General features: G+C 41.2%; 1 protein-coding gene across 4 annotated transcripts in view; it reads right to left on the bottom strand.

Annotated features, from left to right (window-relative positions):
• Nucleotides 1-18624, bottom strand: part of DCAF1 (DDB1 and CUL4 associated factor 1) — a 102806-nt gene that overhangs the window by 39800 nt on the left and 44382 nt on the right. For all 4 annotated transcript variants that reach the window (XM_026448008.2, XM_026448009.2, XM_026448010.2 and 1 more), the window contains 4 exons: nucleotides 13090-13227; nucleotides 10725-11237; nucleotides 10309-10410; nucleotides 2025-2183 (listed from right to left, as the gene is read on the bottom strand). In XM_026448008.2, coding sequence (XP_026303793.1) covers nucleotides 2025-2183; nucleotides 10309-10410; nucleotides 10725-11237; nucleotides 13090-13227 — 912 coding nt within the window. The remainder of the gene's footprint in view (nucleotides 1-2024; nucleotides 2184-10308; nucleotides 10411-10724; nucleotides 11238-13089; nucleotides 13228-18624) is intronic.

Here is an 18624-nt window from a genome sequence, read left to right as displayed (position 1 = left end):
GCAGAGGCCACAGTGAGCCAAGATCATGCCACTGGACTCCAGCACAGGCGACAGAGTCAGACCCTGCCTCAAAACAAAAACAAAAACAAAAACGAAAAACCACATACATATGTATAACCCATTTATACTTTTAAAAAAATCACAAGGCCAGGCATGGTGGCTCATGCTTGTAATCCCAGTACTTTGGGAGGCCAAGGTGGGTAGATCACTTGAGGTCAGGAGTTCAGGACCAGCCTAGCCAACATGGTAAAACCCTGTCACTTACTAAAAAAAAAAAAAAAAAAATTAGCCATGGTGGCACATGCCTGTGATCCCAGCTATTCAGAAGGCTGAGGCAGGAGAATCACTTAAACCAAAGGGGGAGAGGTTGCAGTGAGCCAAGATCCTGCCACTGCACTCTAGTCTGGGCAACAGAGTGAGACTCCATCTCAAAAAAAAAAAAAAAAATTTATTATATATGAAAGAGTCTTAACTAGAAGAACACTAGAACCAAACAGAAAACCTCTCTGCAGCCCTAATAACAGTTGGGATGCTTTATTATCTCCATAACAAACAATTTGTTAATATAAAACAAGCATCAGCTGAGTGTGGTAGCTCATGCCTGTAATCTCAGCACTTTGGGAGGCCACAGTGGGAGGAGTAAGTACTTGAGTCCAGGCGTTCAGGACCAGCCTGGGCAACATGGTGAAACCCAATCTCTACAAAAAGTAGAAAAAAAAAAAAAAAAAAAGTAGAAAAATTATCCGGGTGTGGTGGTGCACATCTATGGTCCCAGCTACTTGGGAAGCTGAAGAGGGAGGATGGCTTGAGCCCGGGAGGTCAAGGCTACAGCGGGCTGTGATCACAACACCACTGCACTACAGCCTACAGCCTGGACAACAGAGCAAGAACCTGTCATTTAAAAAAAAAAAAAAAAAAAAAAGGCCAGATGTGGTGGCTCATGCCTGTAATCCCAGCACTTTGGGAGGCCAAGGCGCAGGGATCACAAGGTCAGGAGTTCAAGACCAGCCTGGCCAACATGGTGAAACCCTGTCTTTACTACAAACACAAAAATTAGCCAGGCACAGTGGTGGGCGCCTGTAATCCCAGCTATTCTAGAGGCTGAGACAGGAGAATTGCTTGAACCTGGGAGTTGGAAACTGCAGTGAGCCAAGATGGCACCACTGCACTCCAACCTGGGCAACCGAGCAAGATTCTGTCAAAAAAAAAAAAAAGTATAAAAAGTAGCCAGGCATGGTGGCACAAGCCTATAGTCCTAGCTACCTAGTATACTGGCTGAGCACTTGAACAATAGGGCGAGACCTCATCTCTAAAAATATACACACACATACACCCCTATATACAATATAAATTTGTGTGTGAATGAATCAGTGACAGACTAGGTCTGTTCTGTGTGGTGTTTTTTTTTTTTTCAAACGGAGTCTTGTTCTGTAGCCTAGGCTGGAGTGCAATGGCAGTCTCCGCTCACTGCAAACTCCGCCTCCTGGGTTCAAGCAATTCTCCTGCCTCAGCCTCCCAAGTAGCTGGGATTACAGGCATCTGCCACCATGCCTGGCTAATTTTTGCACTTTTAGTAGAGACAGGGTTACATCATGTTACCCAGGCTGATCTTGAACTCCTGACCGCAGGTGATCCACCCACCTCAACCTCCTAAAGCACTGAGATTACAGGTGTAAGCCACTGTGCCCAGCCTGTTGTTTTTACAATAACTCATAAATGTCACTCCACTAAGACATCAGAAAAGTACCTGAAGGCTAATCTTAATGCCACAGAAATGGCAAAAACTAAATAAAGCTCCCAGACTCCAATCCACCCAGCATTTATAGAATCATTTCTAAACAATTTTACATTTTTAGAATGCTTTATAAAGACTAGACATTCACGTTCCTTGCTTCTTTCATTAAAATTTATTTATTCAACTATTGTTTTTTTCTTATCCAGAAGTCATTCTACAAATGTGATCTTTTAAAGAGGTTGTCCCCAACCAAATCTCATCCCCACAAACCTGTATAGATGAGACTTACTCTTTCCATGGCATCCTGATTGTAGGATAGGTAATACAAACACATAGATACACCGGTTGCAGCCATAGAAGGACGAGGTATTTCCAGTAATTTCTGTACTCCACCATGTGCAACAAATTCTGTGGCAAATTTGTTATGGAGCAGGAGAGATGCTAGGTGCTAAAAAATGAGGACACAAATTACCACAAAATAACCTAGAAAATTAACAAAATCTCTTGACCTAATATTTAGTTAAACTGTTAAATACAAAAGTCCTCTAAGGAGACAACCAACCCCTCACAAAAGAAAACCCAATATTATTTAAAATAAACAAAAAGACTAAGATTCCTTAACATTTCTCTTTTCTTTCCTAACACCAGGGATTTTTTTTTTTTTTTTTCAGATGGAGTTTCACTCTTGTTGCCCAGGCTGGAGTGCCATGGCGCAGTCTTGGCTCACTGCAACCTCCGCCTCCTGGGTGCAATCGATTCTCCTGCCTCAGCCATCTGAGTGGCTGGGATTACAGGCACCTGCCACCACGTCCAGCTAATTTTTGTATTTTTTAGTAGAGACAGGGTTTCACCATGTTGGCCAGGCTGGTCTTGAACTCCTGACCTCAGGTAATCCACCCACTGGGGCCTCCCAAAGTGCTGGGATTACAGGCATGAGCCACCATGCCCAGACTGATTTTTTTATGAAGGTGAAAAATATTGCTATAAGGGCTGGGTGCGGTGGCTCACGCCTGTAATCCCAGCACTTTGGGAGGCCGAGGTGGGCAGATCACTTGAGGTCAGGAGTTCGAGATCAGCCTGGCCAACATGGCGAAACCTTGTCTCTACTAAAAATACAAACAATTTGCCAGACATGGTAGTGGGTGCCTGTAATCCCAGCTACTCAGGAGACTGAGGCAGAAGGAGTGCCGGAACCCGAGAGACAGAGGTTGCAGTGTGTCAAGATTACACCACTGCACTCCAGCCTGGGCAACAGAAAGAGACTCTGTCTCAAAAAAAAAAAAAAAAAAAAAATTTTACTATAAGTAATGATATTGGTCAGCTGGCGTGTCTCACTCCTGTAATTCTAGTACTTTGAGAGGCCAAGGTGAAAAGATTGTTTGAAGTCAGGAGTTCAGGGCCAGCCTGGACAACACAGCACAACACCATCTCTACAAAAAATTTAAAAATTAACCAAATGCAGTGGCACATGCCTGTAGTTCCAGTTACTTGGGAGGGTGAGGTAAGAGGATCACTTGAGCCAGAGAGTTCAAGGCTGTAGTGAGCTAGGATCAATTGTACCACTGCACTCCAGCCTGGGTGACAAAGTAAGACCCTGTCAGTCAATCAATCAATCAGTAACCCTACAACCATTTTACTATTACATATTTAGGTTGGTGAAAAACTGCAGTTTTTGCCTTTGAAAGCAATAGCAAAAACCGCAATTACTTTTGCACCAACTTAATAGCTTCCCTAACAGACTTCTGCTAACCTTCCCATTTTAATCCTTTTAATATAAATAGCTCTATATCCTAGCTTTTGCTCAATGACTCATCAACTAATGAATTCCCAAAATCTGCCTTCCTTTAAATTGATCAATATATCCCCAAAAGAAGAATCTTGAGCAAATTATCTAAACAAGTATATTTTTAGAACTAACCATGTGCATTTTAAATAGATGTCTTAAAGTTTATCTTTTAAGGTTTCTTAACTGCCTGTTCAAGTCCCACTAGCCTCTCTGGGTGGACTTGATCTCCTGCACAATGTTATGAGCAAAGAATATAATCCAAGCAGCAGGCTGCTTGATGACTCTGAACCTAGGCCAACATAAACAGGGCCTTGGGAAAGCTAGAGCTCCCCCTACTGTTTCCCATGTCAAGGTATCTTCCGGGTACCAACAACATAGATCTGTAATTACATGATTTGATATCTGCACAAATCTCACTACAGTCAATGGAAAAAAACAGGGATGTGCCCTCTTCAAAAAAGTTCTCTCAACAACCAGGCTCAGGCTAACCCTTACATATAATTCAAATCCCTTCTATCATTACCCTACTTTTTGTTTGTTACACAACACTCTACCACACTTCCACACACTCCTTCCCGCAAGACACAGCTAAACTATGTGACACCGATTATAATTCTCCACACAAAAACCTATAAAAATAGCAACTGCCCTATCCCTTCTTTCACTGCACCCTGTTCAGGACCAGAAATTGCATCTGGAAATTAATATCGTTGGGCCACTAGAGACAACTTTGACCTCCAGCTTCATCCCACTGTGCAAAGTATAACCATGAGCTTACACACTTAATATACATACACACCAAATCCCACATGTAGAAACACATTACTCTAATTATGTCTGACCTCCTCCAAACTTGAAATTTCTAAAAGTTGAAAGGCAAATTTCCTCATTTCTATTGCATTTCAAAATACTTTGGAACTATATTACTTTGGCCAACATGGTGAAACCTAGCCTCTACTAATAATACAAAAATTAGCCAGCCATGCTGGCACATGTCTGTAATCCCAGCTACTCCGAAGGCTGAAGCAGGATAATCACTTGAACCCGGGAGGCCGGGGTTGCAGTGAGCAGAGATCGTGCCACTGCACTCCAGCCTGGGTGACAAGAGCAAAACTCTGTCTCAAAAAAAAAAAAAAAAAATTATAGGTTTATATGTCTGTATCTCTTAACAAACAAAAAATGGCAAAGACTTGATTTATTTATTCATTGGCCTCCTTGTATCCCTCGTACCTGAACATAAGCATCTGGCCCATAAAAAGCAGTCAATAAATGTTCAGTAAAGAACGCACACAAAAATAAAGTTACCAAGTGGTAGTAAAATAAGCAGTTCGGCAAAGGGAAGATAAACTAGAAGATGATTAAAGAAAAAGCAAGAAGAGTGTTGTGTCAAGATTACCGAAGGGCACATCACAAAAGTTTGATCCAACCTTGGTCCCAGAGTTTTCACAAATGCTCACTGAAGAAAATTCCCAGGACGATCTGGGGGCCTCTCAAAACTTCTGCTTTGAGACATTGATAAAGAACCTTAGTAACTTGACTACACACCCTAGTACTGAATTCCCTTACCATCTACCAGAAAATTCACCCCCACAATCTACAGGAGCAATGATCCTCAGGGAAGTCAGAGATGACTTGCTCTACAGGAGAGGGGTAAGAACACTGCTGTCTGTGTAGAAAGAAAAGGATGGCAAAATTGAGATACATGTTACTCAGCAGAGTTCCTAGGCTTGAAAGAGAACTAACAATGGGTTTAAGAGAGTTCAGAATGAATCAAGTAGTGGACCATTCAGATGTCGCTGCAGTTTCTGCATGTCTAATTGATGGGATCCTTCTGAGGATGCTAGAATACAGAATTACGACACTGAGCCACATCAGCCATAACCCTTATTCTTGTACTTTTCTTTCTTGCTAGTAATTTTATGTAGCAGGTTGAAAAAGCTACCCTATGCTAGGATAGACTGTATACCGATAATTTTGAAATGGGTTCTAGGATGTATTTTTCTTCTTGTATCTTTTCCTTCCTACCATGATACTAATAATTTATAAAGGATCTGCGTAGTTTGAACGTATTTGAATAACTTCAGTATACTTTAGCTCTACTGTTTGATTTGACCCAAAGAAGCACCAAGAGGACAAAAGTATTCCCATGTGTTTTAGAAGCCCAAAGTCACTGAGACAAAACCCAACATCAAGAATTTGAAGCAAACTCACTTGTGGGGAAAGAACGTAAAGACAGCATTGGGTAGTTTAGCTAGAGTATAACAGATTTTCTGGCTTTCAAAAATCTGGACCGCAATAAGATGAAACTTTGTGCTATTTTTACAATTTTCAGTACAAATAAACGTACGTATAGAGAAATAATAAAGCTGACATATTTGAGTGTCTTTAAAAAAAAAAGAAAGAGCCAGGTGCAGTGGCTCACACCTGTAATCCCAGTACTTTGGGAGGCTGAGGCAGGCGGATCCCTTGAGGTCAGGAGTTCGAGACCTGCCTGGCCAATATGGTGAAACCCTGTTTCCACAAAAAATTTAAAAAGTAGCCAGGTGTGGTGGCACATGCCTGTAATCTAAGCTACTCAGGAAGCTGAGGCAGGAGAATTACTTGAATCCGGAAGGCAGAGGTTGCAGTAAGCCGAGATCACGCCACTGCACTCCAGCCTGGGAGACAGAGCAAGACTCAGTCAAAAAAAAAAAAAAAAGGCCAGGTGTGGTTGCCCTTGCCTGTAATCCCAACACTTTGGGAGGCTGAGGTGGGCGGATCACCTAAGATCAGGAGTTCTAAAACAGCCTGGTAAACATGGTGAAACTCTGTCTCTACTAAAAACACAAAAATTAGCTGGGTGTAGTGGCTTATGCCAGTAGTCCCAGCTACTTGGGAGCCTGAGACAGGAGAACTGCTTGAACCTGGGAAGCGGAGGTAGCGGTGAACAAAGAGCACCACTGCACTCCAGCCCGGGTGACAGAGTAAGACTCCATGTCAAAAAAAAAAAAAAAAAAAAGAGCAAGAAGACCCAAAACTCAGTAAAGGGAAATTATTTCCTGGGTTGCAAAAGGGCTGAACATGGGAGAGCAAGTAAGACTAACTCACAAGGTCCCCACTTACCCATGATGACTAAGCTGATCTGAATGGAGCAATACAGTTGAATGAATAACAATGTGGCTATCATACAGTTCTCAACAGGTAACTACTGACAGATGAGGTCATTAAAGTTACTTAATTATAAAATGTATAACAGGGGGCTGGGCACGGTTGCTCACATCTGTAATTCCAGCACTTTGGGAGGGTGGCACATGGAAAGCTTGAGCCCAGGAGTTCGAGACTAGCTTGGGCAACATAATGAAACCCAGTCTCTACCAAAAATACAAAAAATTAGCTGGGCAAGGTGGTGCACACCTGTGGTCCAAGCTACTCAGGAGGCCGAGGCAAGAGGATGGCTTGAGCCTGGGGGGGTGGAAGTTGCGGTGAACCAAGATCACGCCACTGCACTCCAGCCTGGGTGACAGAGTAAGACCCTGCCCTCAAAAAAAAACAAAAAATAAATAAAATAAAACGTATAACACAAACAATATTGTTGTAGTCCAGTCACTATGCCAGAAAAAAAAAAAGAAAGAAAACACTGTAACAATCCTAGAAACCTAAACAAAAGTAATATTCAGTCTCACTTATAACAAAGTAACTTATCATCTTTGTGTTCCATTCAAATCTTGGCTAATTTTATACCTGTTACATGTTCATCTTAAAATTTTACTTGTTACATATTCATTCATTCTTTTCTGACTTCTGCATACCCAAGATTTCACTGAAAGTTTGGCGTGGTTATGTTTTTTTTTTTTTAACTGTAATTTCACTTTAAAATTAAACTTTAGCCCAGCAGGGTAACTTTAGTTTTTCATGAAAATCCTTATTTCCATGGTTCAACAAACAAATATTAAGGGAATTCATTCAGTTACTAAGTGACTACTATTTGTTGATTGCTTACCATATACCAATCCCTGTTCTAAGCAGTAGAAAACTTTTTTAAAAACCCTCAAAATTATATGCAAAGATGTTCACTGCAATGTCCTTTGTAACAAAAAAATGAAACAGCATAGTTATCTCACAAAACTAAGACAATTACAGAGCATCTAATTTGTATAGAACAATCATATAGCTACATGTAAACATTCTTAGGATACAAGTGAAGCTGAACTGTAAAGTCTAGCTAACAATTATTTTCAAAGCTACTGCGTCTATTAATAAAGAATAGAATGAAGCACAAAAGTAAAAAGTTATTTTTGCTAACAATTATTTTCAAAGCAACTGTGTCTATTAATAAAGATTAGAATGAAGCACAAAAATAAAAAGTTATTTTATTATAAGCGAGACCGAATATTATTTTCTTTTGGGCTTTCAGGATTATTACAATGTTGTTTATGTTATACTTTTTTTTTTTTTTAGACAAGGAGTTTCAGAGTTTCGCTGTTATTGCTCAGGCTGGAGTGCAATGGCAGGAGCTCAGCTCACCACAACTTCCGACTCCTGGGTTCAAGTGATTCTCCTGCCTTGGCCTCCTGAGTAGTTGGGATTACAGGCATGTGCCACCACACCCAGCTAATTTTGTATTTTTAGTAGAGACAGGGTTTCTCCATGTTGGTCAGGCTGGTTTCGAACTCCCGACCGCAGGTGATCCACCTGCCTCAGCCTCCCAAAGCGCTGGGATTACAGGCATGAGCCACTGCACTGCACGGGACAAAGTGTTATACATTTTTTTAAAAAAGTAATTTTGATGACCTCATCTCTCAACAGTTACCTATTGAGGAGAACTGTATGATAGCTACATTGTTACTCATTCAACTCTCTCCATTCAGATCAGCTTAGTCACCTTGAATTAAATGTGGATTTTGTGAATTAGACTTAGTTGCCCTCCTATGTTTAGCTCCTTTGCAACCTTTACTGAATTAGGGTTTGCCTGTCTTGTTTTTTTCCGAGAGTCTCGCCCTGTCACTCAGGCTCATCCTAGTGATCCTGGCTCACTGCAACCTCCTCCTCCCGAGTTCAAGTGATTCTCATGCCTCAGCCTCCTGAGTAGCTGGAATTACACGTGCAAGATACCATGCCAGGCTAATTTTTGTATTTTTTGTAGAGACCAGGTCTCCCATGTTGACCAAGCTGGTCTCAAACTCCTGGGCTCAAGCTATCCTACTGCCTCAGTCTCCCAAAATGTAGGGATTACAGGTGTGAGCTGATGTGCCTGGCCTGCCTGCGACCTTTTTTTTTGGTGGGGGATGGAGTCTCACTCTGTTGCCCAGGCTGGAGTACAATGGCACAATCTCTGCTCACTGCAACCTCTGCCTCCCAAGTTTAAGCGATTCTCCCACCTCAGCCTCCTGAGTAGCTAGGATTACAGGTACCTGCCATCATGGCCAGCTAATTCTGTCTGCTATTTCATTACTCATTTTCTAGTTTATATTTTGTTACCCCTAGGTAATTTTACATATACAATACGTACATAGTTTAGAAAAAATTTTTGTGGCTGGGCGTGATGGCTCACACCTGTAATCCCTACACTCTGGGGGGCCGAGGTGAGTGGTTCATTTGAGGTCAGGAGTTCGAGACCAGCCTGGCCAACATGGTGAAACCCTATCTCTACTAAAAATACAAAAAGTTAGCCAGGCATGGTGGCGGGTGCCTATAATCCCAGCTACTCAGGAGGCTGAGGCAGGAGAACTGTTTGACCCAGGAAGCGGAGGTTCCAGTGAGCAGAAATCACGCCACTGCACTCCAGCCTGTGCGACAGAGCAAGACTCCATCTCAAAAAAGAAAAAAAGAAAAAACTGTTATTAGCTGATACAGGTAATATCTAAAATGTAGGGCATAAGCAAGCACTATTTCATATTTTTCCTCTCCTATTCAGCCCCAATAATGGAGGCCAACCCATGTCTAGATCCACTTTTTATCTCAACACTCAGCCCTTTAGATTAACACCTAAGTTTCTGTAGAGATACACAGTAAGCCTCTTGTCTTCTATCTAAACAAGAATGTTTTGGTTGTTACTATTCTGATGCATCTGGCTATAGATATATCCTGGGCAATAAAATGCAGAGAAATTACATGCTAAAACACACAGGCACATCTCTGTCAATAAAATGGTCAGTGACACAGGGTATGGTGGCTCATACCTATAATCCTAGTACTTTGGGAGGCCAAAGCAGAAGGATTGCTTCAGCCCAGTTTAAAACCAGCCTGGGCAACACAGCAAGACTGTCTCTACAAAAATTTTTTAAAAATTAGCTAAGCATGGTGGCATGTACTTGTCTCAGCTACTCAGGAGACTGAGGCAGGAGCACTGCTTGAGCCTAGGAAGTCAAGGCCACAGTGAGCTATGATCACCCCACTGCGCTCCAGCCTAGATGACAGAGTGAGACCTATCTCTAAAAATAAATAAATAAAGCATCACCAGGCGCGGTGGCTCACGCCTGTAATCCCAGCACAATGGGAGGCCAAGGCGGGCAGATCGCTTGAGGTCAGGAGTTCGAGTCCAGCCTGGCCAACATGGTGAAACCCCGTCTCTACTAAAAATATACAAATCAGCCACGCACGGTGGCATGTGCCAGTAATCTCAGCTCCTCAGGAGGCTGAGGCAGGAGAATCACTTGAACCCGGGAGGCGGAGGTTGCAGTGAGCCGAGATCGCGCCACTGCAGTCCAGCCTGGGAGACAGAGTGAGACTCCATCTTAAAAAAATAAATTAAAAAAAAAATAAAGTTTTAAAAAAATCCCCAGTGATCCAATATTTTTAGGAACTTTACCTTTAGTGCCTCAAATGTAAGCAGGACATCATTAGTTTGCTTCAGGTCAATATAGAACATCATCAGCTCCCGTGATCCAAGTTGCATGAATATGGGAAGTAGCTGAAATGAAGACCAAATACAAGTCTTAAATTTTGGTTTTATTTTCAGGTATTTCCTATTCCACTCTTTGAGGATAGAAGCCTAAAGAAATGACACACCTCTTCCTCCCTCCCTATGAAGATAAATGTATACACGCACTATAATCAAACAGACCATATCAGGAACAACCTGCATAAGACTTGACCAGTTTCATGCAAAGTCTTGTTTGTGGCAGAGTTAGAATATATCCTTTGTATAAAATGCTACCATAAAATACCAGAGAAATGAACACAATAATTCCTATGTGTGAACAGTACTCTTTCCAATAAGCTTACCTCCTGATACTCTCCTAGAGGGGTCAAATACTGGAGAATGAGTCGCTGCTCGATAGCAGGAGTCATAGGATAAAGGGTATAATTGGTGCCAATCACCCAGGGGGACATTTCTGACCAGCTGCTGTTAGACAGCTCAACAAACATGCGATCTGGATCAGAAGATGAGAAACCCAACTTTTGCTTGGCTTTCCTAAAGTTCTCTCTGTCACCCTGTTTTGCTGACTTGTTTTTCTTTAATCCTCCATCCTCAGGTTTGGTTGTTGAGTTCACTCTGCTACTGGTCTTGTGGCCTGAATCAAGATGAAAGGAGATCTCCATGTCTCCAGAAGCTTCCTCTTGGTCTCCATCCACTACATCTACAGCCATGTCACCATAGTCCATATCCACAGCCTCCTCATCCAGAGGCAAAAGGGGTTCAGAAGAGAGCTTCCGTGGACTGGGACGCTTGTTTTCCTGCCGCAAAGCCACTTCCTGTAGCTGTAGCTCCCTCAGTCTTCGAAGCACTATTGCCACCTATCAACAGATAATTGGAGAAAAACGGGGTGCCTCTTTATTAAGGATTAACTAATCCTTAATAATTCTTATTTCCACATAACTGGAGACTCATACAGTGAGCCCAATACCTGGTAATAGCAACAATTTGATAAATATGTTGCTTTGATTCCTACAAATTGATGAAATAAGTAACAGCTAAGTATTGTTCCTCATAAAATTTTCCAGAGAACCCAAACCAGAAGATTTGCACATACAATACATCATTGACAACTGATCTGTTTGGGTCAACTTGACCTGGACCATCACACCTGAAGAGGGAGAAAATAGATATATTCATGATTTTTCTCATGTGTCGTTGAAAACCAAACATGAAAGTTTCTCAAACTTTTATCTACTGCAGGTTGTATTCCATTAGATATTGCCATTTATATTATACATAACTACATTATCATTTTTCAAGTTCTTTTTTTTTTTTTTTTTTTTACTTCCTAAGTACTTACTTTTTGGGCCAACACTATAAAGTGGTACTGTTTCATTTTAAACAGAGAGGGATGGCCAGGCGCAGTGGCTCACACCTGTAATCCCAGTAATTTGAGAGGCCAAGATGGATGGATCACCTGAGACCAGGAGTTGGAGACCAGCCTGGCCAAAATGGTGAAACCCCGTCTTTATAAAAAATTTCCCAGGCATGGAGGCGCTCGCCTGTAATCCCAGCTACTGGGGAGGCTGAGGCAGGAGAATTGCTTGAACCCGGGAGGCGGAGGTTGCAGTGATCCAGCTTGGGCAACAAGAGTGAAACTCCATCTCAAAAAAAAAGAGAGGGATTATGTGTGCACTTTACTTTGAATTGCATTTTTTAAATTAGAATAGTGGAAAGATAAAAGGAAGGGCACTTGGAAGCTGTTATTCTCAACAAACTAATACAGGAAAAGAAAACTAAACACTGCATGTTCTCACTTATAAGTTGGAAATGAACGATGAGAACACAGGGACACATTGCGGGGAACAACACACACTGGGGCCTGTCGAAGGAGAGTGGGAAGAGAATCAGGAAGAAGAGCTAATGGATGCTGGGCCTAATACTTAGGTGATGGGTTGATCTGTGCAGCAAATCACCATGACACATGTTTACCTATGTAATAAATGTGCACATCCGGGAGAGGTACCCCAGAACTTAAAATAAAAGTTGATGGGGGGGAGGGAAAAAAAAATGGCAGATGGATGGATATTGTAAGTGTTCACAATCAATTTAGGTGACGTATAGATGTAGTTGTTCACTGTAAAATGCTTTCAATTTTACTACATGTTTGAAAATTTTCATAACACAAATTATGAAAAGGGAAACACGGAATGTTACTATTCTTTATTGGCATACAACGTCATCATCCTTGACAAGATTAAAAGTTGCTATTTTGTACCGAACACGGTGTGTAATCCCAGCACTTTGGGAGGCCTAGGTGGGTGGATCATGAGGTCAGGAGTTTGAGACCAGCCCGACCAACTTGGTGAAACCCTGTCTCTACTAAAAATACAAAAAATTAGCCGGGCATGGTAGCGGGCACCTGTAATCTCAGCTACTCAGGAGGCTGAGGCAGGAGAATTGTTTGAACCCGGAAGGCGGAGGTTGCAATGAGCCAAGATCGCATCACTGCACTCCAAACTGGGCAACAAAGCAAAACTCTGTCTCCAAAGAAAAAAAAAAAGCAGCTATTTTCTATTTTTAAAAACTCTTATGGAAACTATTATTGAAATTATAGCCATGCTCCAGTACAAGGTAATCAATATGATCTACTTATTCAGATTCAGGTAACAAAGAATTTGTGAATACTCTCCCAACTTATACAGAAATTTATTCTAATACAGTCCTTACCAGCTGTGAATTTTCATCTCTATAGTTGGCAGCAATGTCTTGATTTTCCATAGCACCTCCTAACAGTCCAGTAGAGTATGTCCTCAATGGTTGATCAGCCTCTCGGGCCCATTTGAAAAGATTCTCAACAATGCCCTCCTATAGTAAAGGAAATTAAATAGTACATTTAGGAAAAAGTCCACGTTCATGATTAACAATATAAGCAAAGATTTCAGTCTCATGAAAAAAATTTTAATATTTCAATGTTCATAAGAGTAAAAAAAGCACTACTACAGCATCCAATAAGTTCCTTAGTTATATAAAGCATCTGTGCAAAAGAAGCCTATTCAGCCAATAAAACTCAATCTATCTCTTTTAGGTTTTTGCAGTCAGAAAAAAATAATTAAAAAATAAATAAAACTCAAGCTAAAAATTAACAATCTCCAGAATATAGTCCTAATCTAGATGTTAACTTCCGAAAGGCTCCATGATCAACTGGGGATCACTGAAAAGTAACCCTCATAGAAGCTCACAATAATATATTAACGTTCTGAGAAGCAGTGTTTAATTTAGCCCCACATACCAGAACCCTCATTTTTTTTTTTTTTTTTTTTTTTAGGGAAAAGGTCCCACTTTCGCGCCAGGCTGGAGTGCAGTGGTGTAATCTTGGCTCACTGCGACCCCTGTCTCCCAGGTTCAAGCGATTCTCCTGCCTCAGCCTCCTGAGTACCTTGGCCTATAGGCATGTGCCACCACAGCTGGCTAATTTTTTTTTTTTTTTGGAGACGGAGTCTTGCTCTGTCGCCCAGGCTGGAGTGCAGTGACCGGATCCCAGCTCACTGCAAGCTCCGCCTCCCAGGTTTACGCCATTCTCCTGCCTCAGCCTCCCGATAAGTTTTTTATTTTTTAGTAGAGACGGGGTTTCACTATGTTGGCCACGCTGGTCTCGAACTCCTGACTTCAAGTGATCCGCCTACCTCGGCCTCCCAAAGTGCTGGGATTATAGGCGTGAGCGACCATGCCTGGCCTCTCAAACTTATTTTGTAATTATCTTTTATTATGAAATAAAATACATATAAACATGCATGGTCCAAAGAACTTGAAAATCACCTATGTCCTACTGCCCAGCTTAAGAAATAGAAACCTTCTGTAGGCCAAGATTGATAAAAACATAAAATAAAAATAAATAATACATTAAAATTCTTTTGCCTTTTCCAGATCACAAATTTAAAAATAAAAAAATTTTTAAAGAAATAGAAACCTCCAATGTACCCCTCCTTATGCCACCTCCTGCAAGGAGGTTTAAACACTCCTAAATTTTAAGAATTTTCTTGTTAAACTTTGTTAAACTGCTATATGCTTTTGAACTACATAAATTGTGATAGTGTATATATTCTGCTGCAACTTATTTTTTACTCAGCATATGTTTTTTAGATTCATCTATATTGCTGCATGTAGCACACTTAAATAGCACTCAAGACAGGCTACAAATATTAATTTATCTCATCCTCATAGCAAGCCTGTAGGATTGGGCAGGTAATATATTTATAGATGAGGAAAATGAATCACAATGAGGCTAATGAACCAAAAGTTACAAAACTAGTTAGTGGCAAAGCTAGGATGTGAACCTAGACAGTGTACCCCTACAGATGCTCTTCACTGCCATACTCTGTTATTTTATTCGCTTGACCAATAATGATGATATAAACTATGTTTGTGCTAGCCAAGTATCTAACATACAAACCTAGGAACAGAACTGCTAGGTCATAGAGTATGTGCATGCTCAACTTTACTAGATGAGGCCAAACTTTTCCAAAGTGATTGCAACAATTCACATTTCCACCAATAGTGAATAAAAGTTCTCTTCCCTTTTCCACATCTTTGCCAACACTACCACTATCAGTCTGATGGGTGTAAAAATAGCATTTCATTTAATTTGAATTTCCTTGGTTATTAAATAAGTTCCACATTTTTTCATTTATGTGTTGACCATTCAGGTTTTTGCTTCTGTGAAGTACTCTTGCTTTTGCCAGTGTCTTTTGCTAAACAACAGTTCTTTTTTTTTTTTTTGAGACACAGTCTTGCTCTGTCACCCAGGCTGGAGTGCAGTGGCACAATCTCGACTCACTACAACCTCTGCCTCTCAGGTTCAAGCGTTTCTCCTGCCTTGGCCTCCTGAGTAGCTGGGATTACAGGTGCACACCACCACGCCCAGCTGATTTTTGTATTTTTAGTAGAGATGGCGTTTCACCATGTTAGCCAGGTTGGTCTCGAACTCCTGACCTCAGGGGATCCACCCGCCTCCCACTCAGCTCCCAAAGAGCTGGGATTACAGGTGTGAGCCACCGCACCTGGCCAAGTTCTTAATTTTCTTATAAGCGTACTGAAGGCTGGGAGCAGTGGCTCATGCCTGTAATCCTAACGCTTTGGGAGACCAATGCAGGAGGATCACTTGAAGTCAGGTGTTTGAAGTCAGGAGTTTGAAACCAGCCTAGGCAACATAGCAAGACCCCATCTCCACACACAAAAAAAATTTAAAAATTAGCTGGGCATTGTGGTGGACACCTGTAGTCGAAGCTACTTGGGAAGCTGAGACAGGAAGATCACTTGAGCCCAGCAGTTCAAGGCTGCAGTGAGTTAGGACTACACCACTGCACTCCAGCCTGGGTGACAAAGCGAGACTCCATCCCTAAAAAGAATAAAAATAAAAATAAATTAAAAAATAAAAAAAATACTGGCTGGGCACGGTGGCTCACACCTGTAATCCCAGCACTCTGGGAGGCCAAGGAGGGTGGATCACCTGAGGTCAGGAGTTTGAGACCAGCCTGGTCAACATGGTGAAACCCCGTTTCTAACAAAAATACAAAAACTAGCCAGCATGGTGGTGGGTGCCTGTAACGTCAGCTACTCAGGAGGCTGAGGCAGGAGAATCAGAGCCCGGAAGGTGGAGGTTGCAGTGAGCCGAGATCGTGCCACTGTGCTCCAGCCTGGGCAACAAGAACAAAACTTTGTCTCAAAAATAATAATAATAATAATAATAATTTTTAAATATTTTTTAAAACTTAATATTTTCTTTTTCTTAAATTCTTCAAAAGAGTCATCAGCTCATTCTCCTATATATTACCAAAAGTTTTTACTTTTTTAAAATTCCTACTATGGGTTGGGGATGGTGGCTCATGCCTGTAATCCTAGCGCTTTGGGAGGCCAAGGCGGGTGGATCACTTGAGGTCAGGAGCTCAAGACCAGCCTCCTGGCCAACATGGCGAAACCTCGTAAAATTACAAAAATTGGCTGAGTACAGAGGCGCGTGCTTGTAGTTCCAACTATTCGGGAGGCTGAGGCATGAGAATCGCTTGAGGTTGCAGTGAGCTGAGATTGCACCACTGCACTCCAACCTGGGTGACAGAGCAAGACTGTCTCTCAAAAAAAAAAAAAAATCTACTCTGAAGAACACATTTTTGGAAATTTTGTTGTAAAATTTCTACTGATATAGAATATATTTACCATGTATTTTCAGTGTATCTCTTTGTGCCCTTTTTCCAAACAGTGTAAGAAACTTAAAATATTAATTCTATCTATTCTCTTCCACTGACATGTTATGAAGAATTCTGTCCCACCTTTTGTCCTCCTAAACTGTTTCTTTTGATTAACAGTTCTAGGTTTACAGGCCAGGCACAGTGGCTCATGCCTGTAATCCCAGCACTTTGGGAGGTGGAGGCGGGTGGATCAAATGAGATTAGGAGTTTTGAGACCAGCCTGGTCAACATGGCGAAACCACATCTCTACTAAAAATAGAAAAATTATCTGGGTATGGTGGCACATGCCTATAATCCCAGCTGCTCAGGAGGCTGAGGCAGGAGAATCACTTGAACCCAGGAGGCAGAGTTGCAGTGAGCTGACATCAGACCACTGCATTCCAACCTGGGCAACAGAGCAAAACTCTGACTCAATTTAAAAAAAAAAAATAGTCCTATGTTTACAAACAGACACTGAGGATGTTTTCTACTATCTTCTGACCTCTACTGCCACTGTGGCAAAGTTTGCTCTGTTTGATTATTTGCAGGAATTTTTTTTACTCTAGTTGCTTTTAAGATCTCCTCTTTGGTAATCTTCACTGTACTTTCTGAATCTGAATGGTGATGTCTTTCATTAATTTTTAAAATTCTACTGTCATCTCTCTGAATGCTGTCATCTCTCTGAATATGCCTTTGTCCTTTCTCATCTCTCTACTCCCTCTACCTGAAACTCTCTTTAGATATTCTGAACTTTCTAATTCTAGTCAATGTTTCAACTTCTTTTATACTTTTCATTTCTTATTTCTAAGAGCTTCATTATTAGTTATCCTGTCAGATCTTCCAGTCCATTAATTGTATCTTCAGCTCTGTCTAAACTTCACTCTAACTCATAGAGACAGGGGTCTCACTTTGTTGCCCAGGCTGATCTTGAATTCCTGGCCTCAAGGGATCCTCCTGCCTCAGCCTCCTGAGCAACTGAGACTATAAGTATGCATCCCTATACCCAGCTCATTTACTAAGTTTTTAAATTCCGTAACTATAATTTTTGTTTTTTCATAGAGTCTTGGACTTTTCTTAGAGTTCGGATTCCTTATTTTACATCCAATAGTTTAACCATTTTTAAGAGTATAATTCAGTAGGACTAAGTACATTCACAATGTTAAATAACTATTACCGGTATAGTATCTATTTTCAGAACTTCTTCACTATGCAAACAAAAACTCTATACCCCTCACTTTCAATTACGATTAAGACAACCAGACAGAAGATCAATAAGGAAATAGAGAACGCGAACAACACTATAAAACATTGAACCTAAAAGATGTACACAGAAAACTCCACCCAATAACAACAGATTACACAGTCTTCTCGAGTACACATAGAACTTTTTCCATGTTCTTTTACGTTTTTTTCTTTCCAGAGGAAACCATATGTTAGGCCACAAGTGTTAATAAATTTTTTAAAATGATTGAAATCTCACAATCTTTTCTAGTCACAACACAACGAAACTAGAAATCAACAATATCAGAAAACTATAATATTCACAAATACATGGAAATTAAACATGGAAATTAAACATCATGGAATAACTAATGAGTCAAAGAAATCACAAGGGAAATTAGAAAGTCACTTTGGACAAATGAAAACACAACCATACCAAAACCCAAGGAATGCAGCAAAGGCAGTGGTTAAAATGAAATTTATTTATTTATTTCTCTTTTTTTTTGAGATGCAGCTTTGGTCTTCTTGCCCAGGCTGGAGTGCAATGGCACAATCTCGGCTCACTGCAAGCTCTGCCTCCTGAGTTTGAGTGATTCTCCTGCCTCAGCCTCCCAAATAGCTGGGACTACAGGCACACGCCACCATGCCTGGATAATTTTGTATTTTTAGTAGAGATGGGGTTTCACCATGTTGCCCAGGCTGCTCTCGAACTCCTGACCTCAGGTGATCCACTCACCTCGGCCTCCCAAAGCGCTGGGATTATAGGCGTGAGGCACTGCACCCAGCCAGAATGAAATTTATAGCTGCAAACACATACAAT

Source organism: Piliocolobus tephrosceles, chromosome 2 (assembly GCF_002776525.5).
Source record: "Piliocolobus tephrosceles isolate RC106 chromosome 2, ASM277652v3, whole genome shotgun sequence".
Lineage (NCBI taxonomy): Eukaryota > Metazoa > Chordata > Mammalia > Primates > Cercopithecidae > Piliocolobus > Piliocolobus tephrosceles.
Note: the sequence above shows the minus strand (reverse complement) of the source record. Positions and strands in the feature narration are given on the sequence as shown.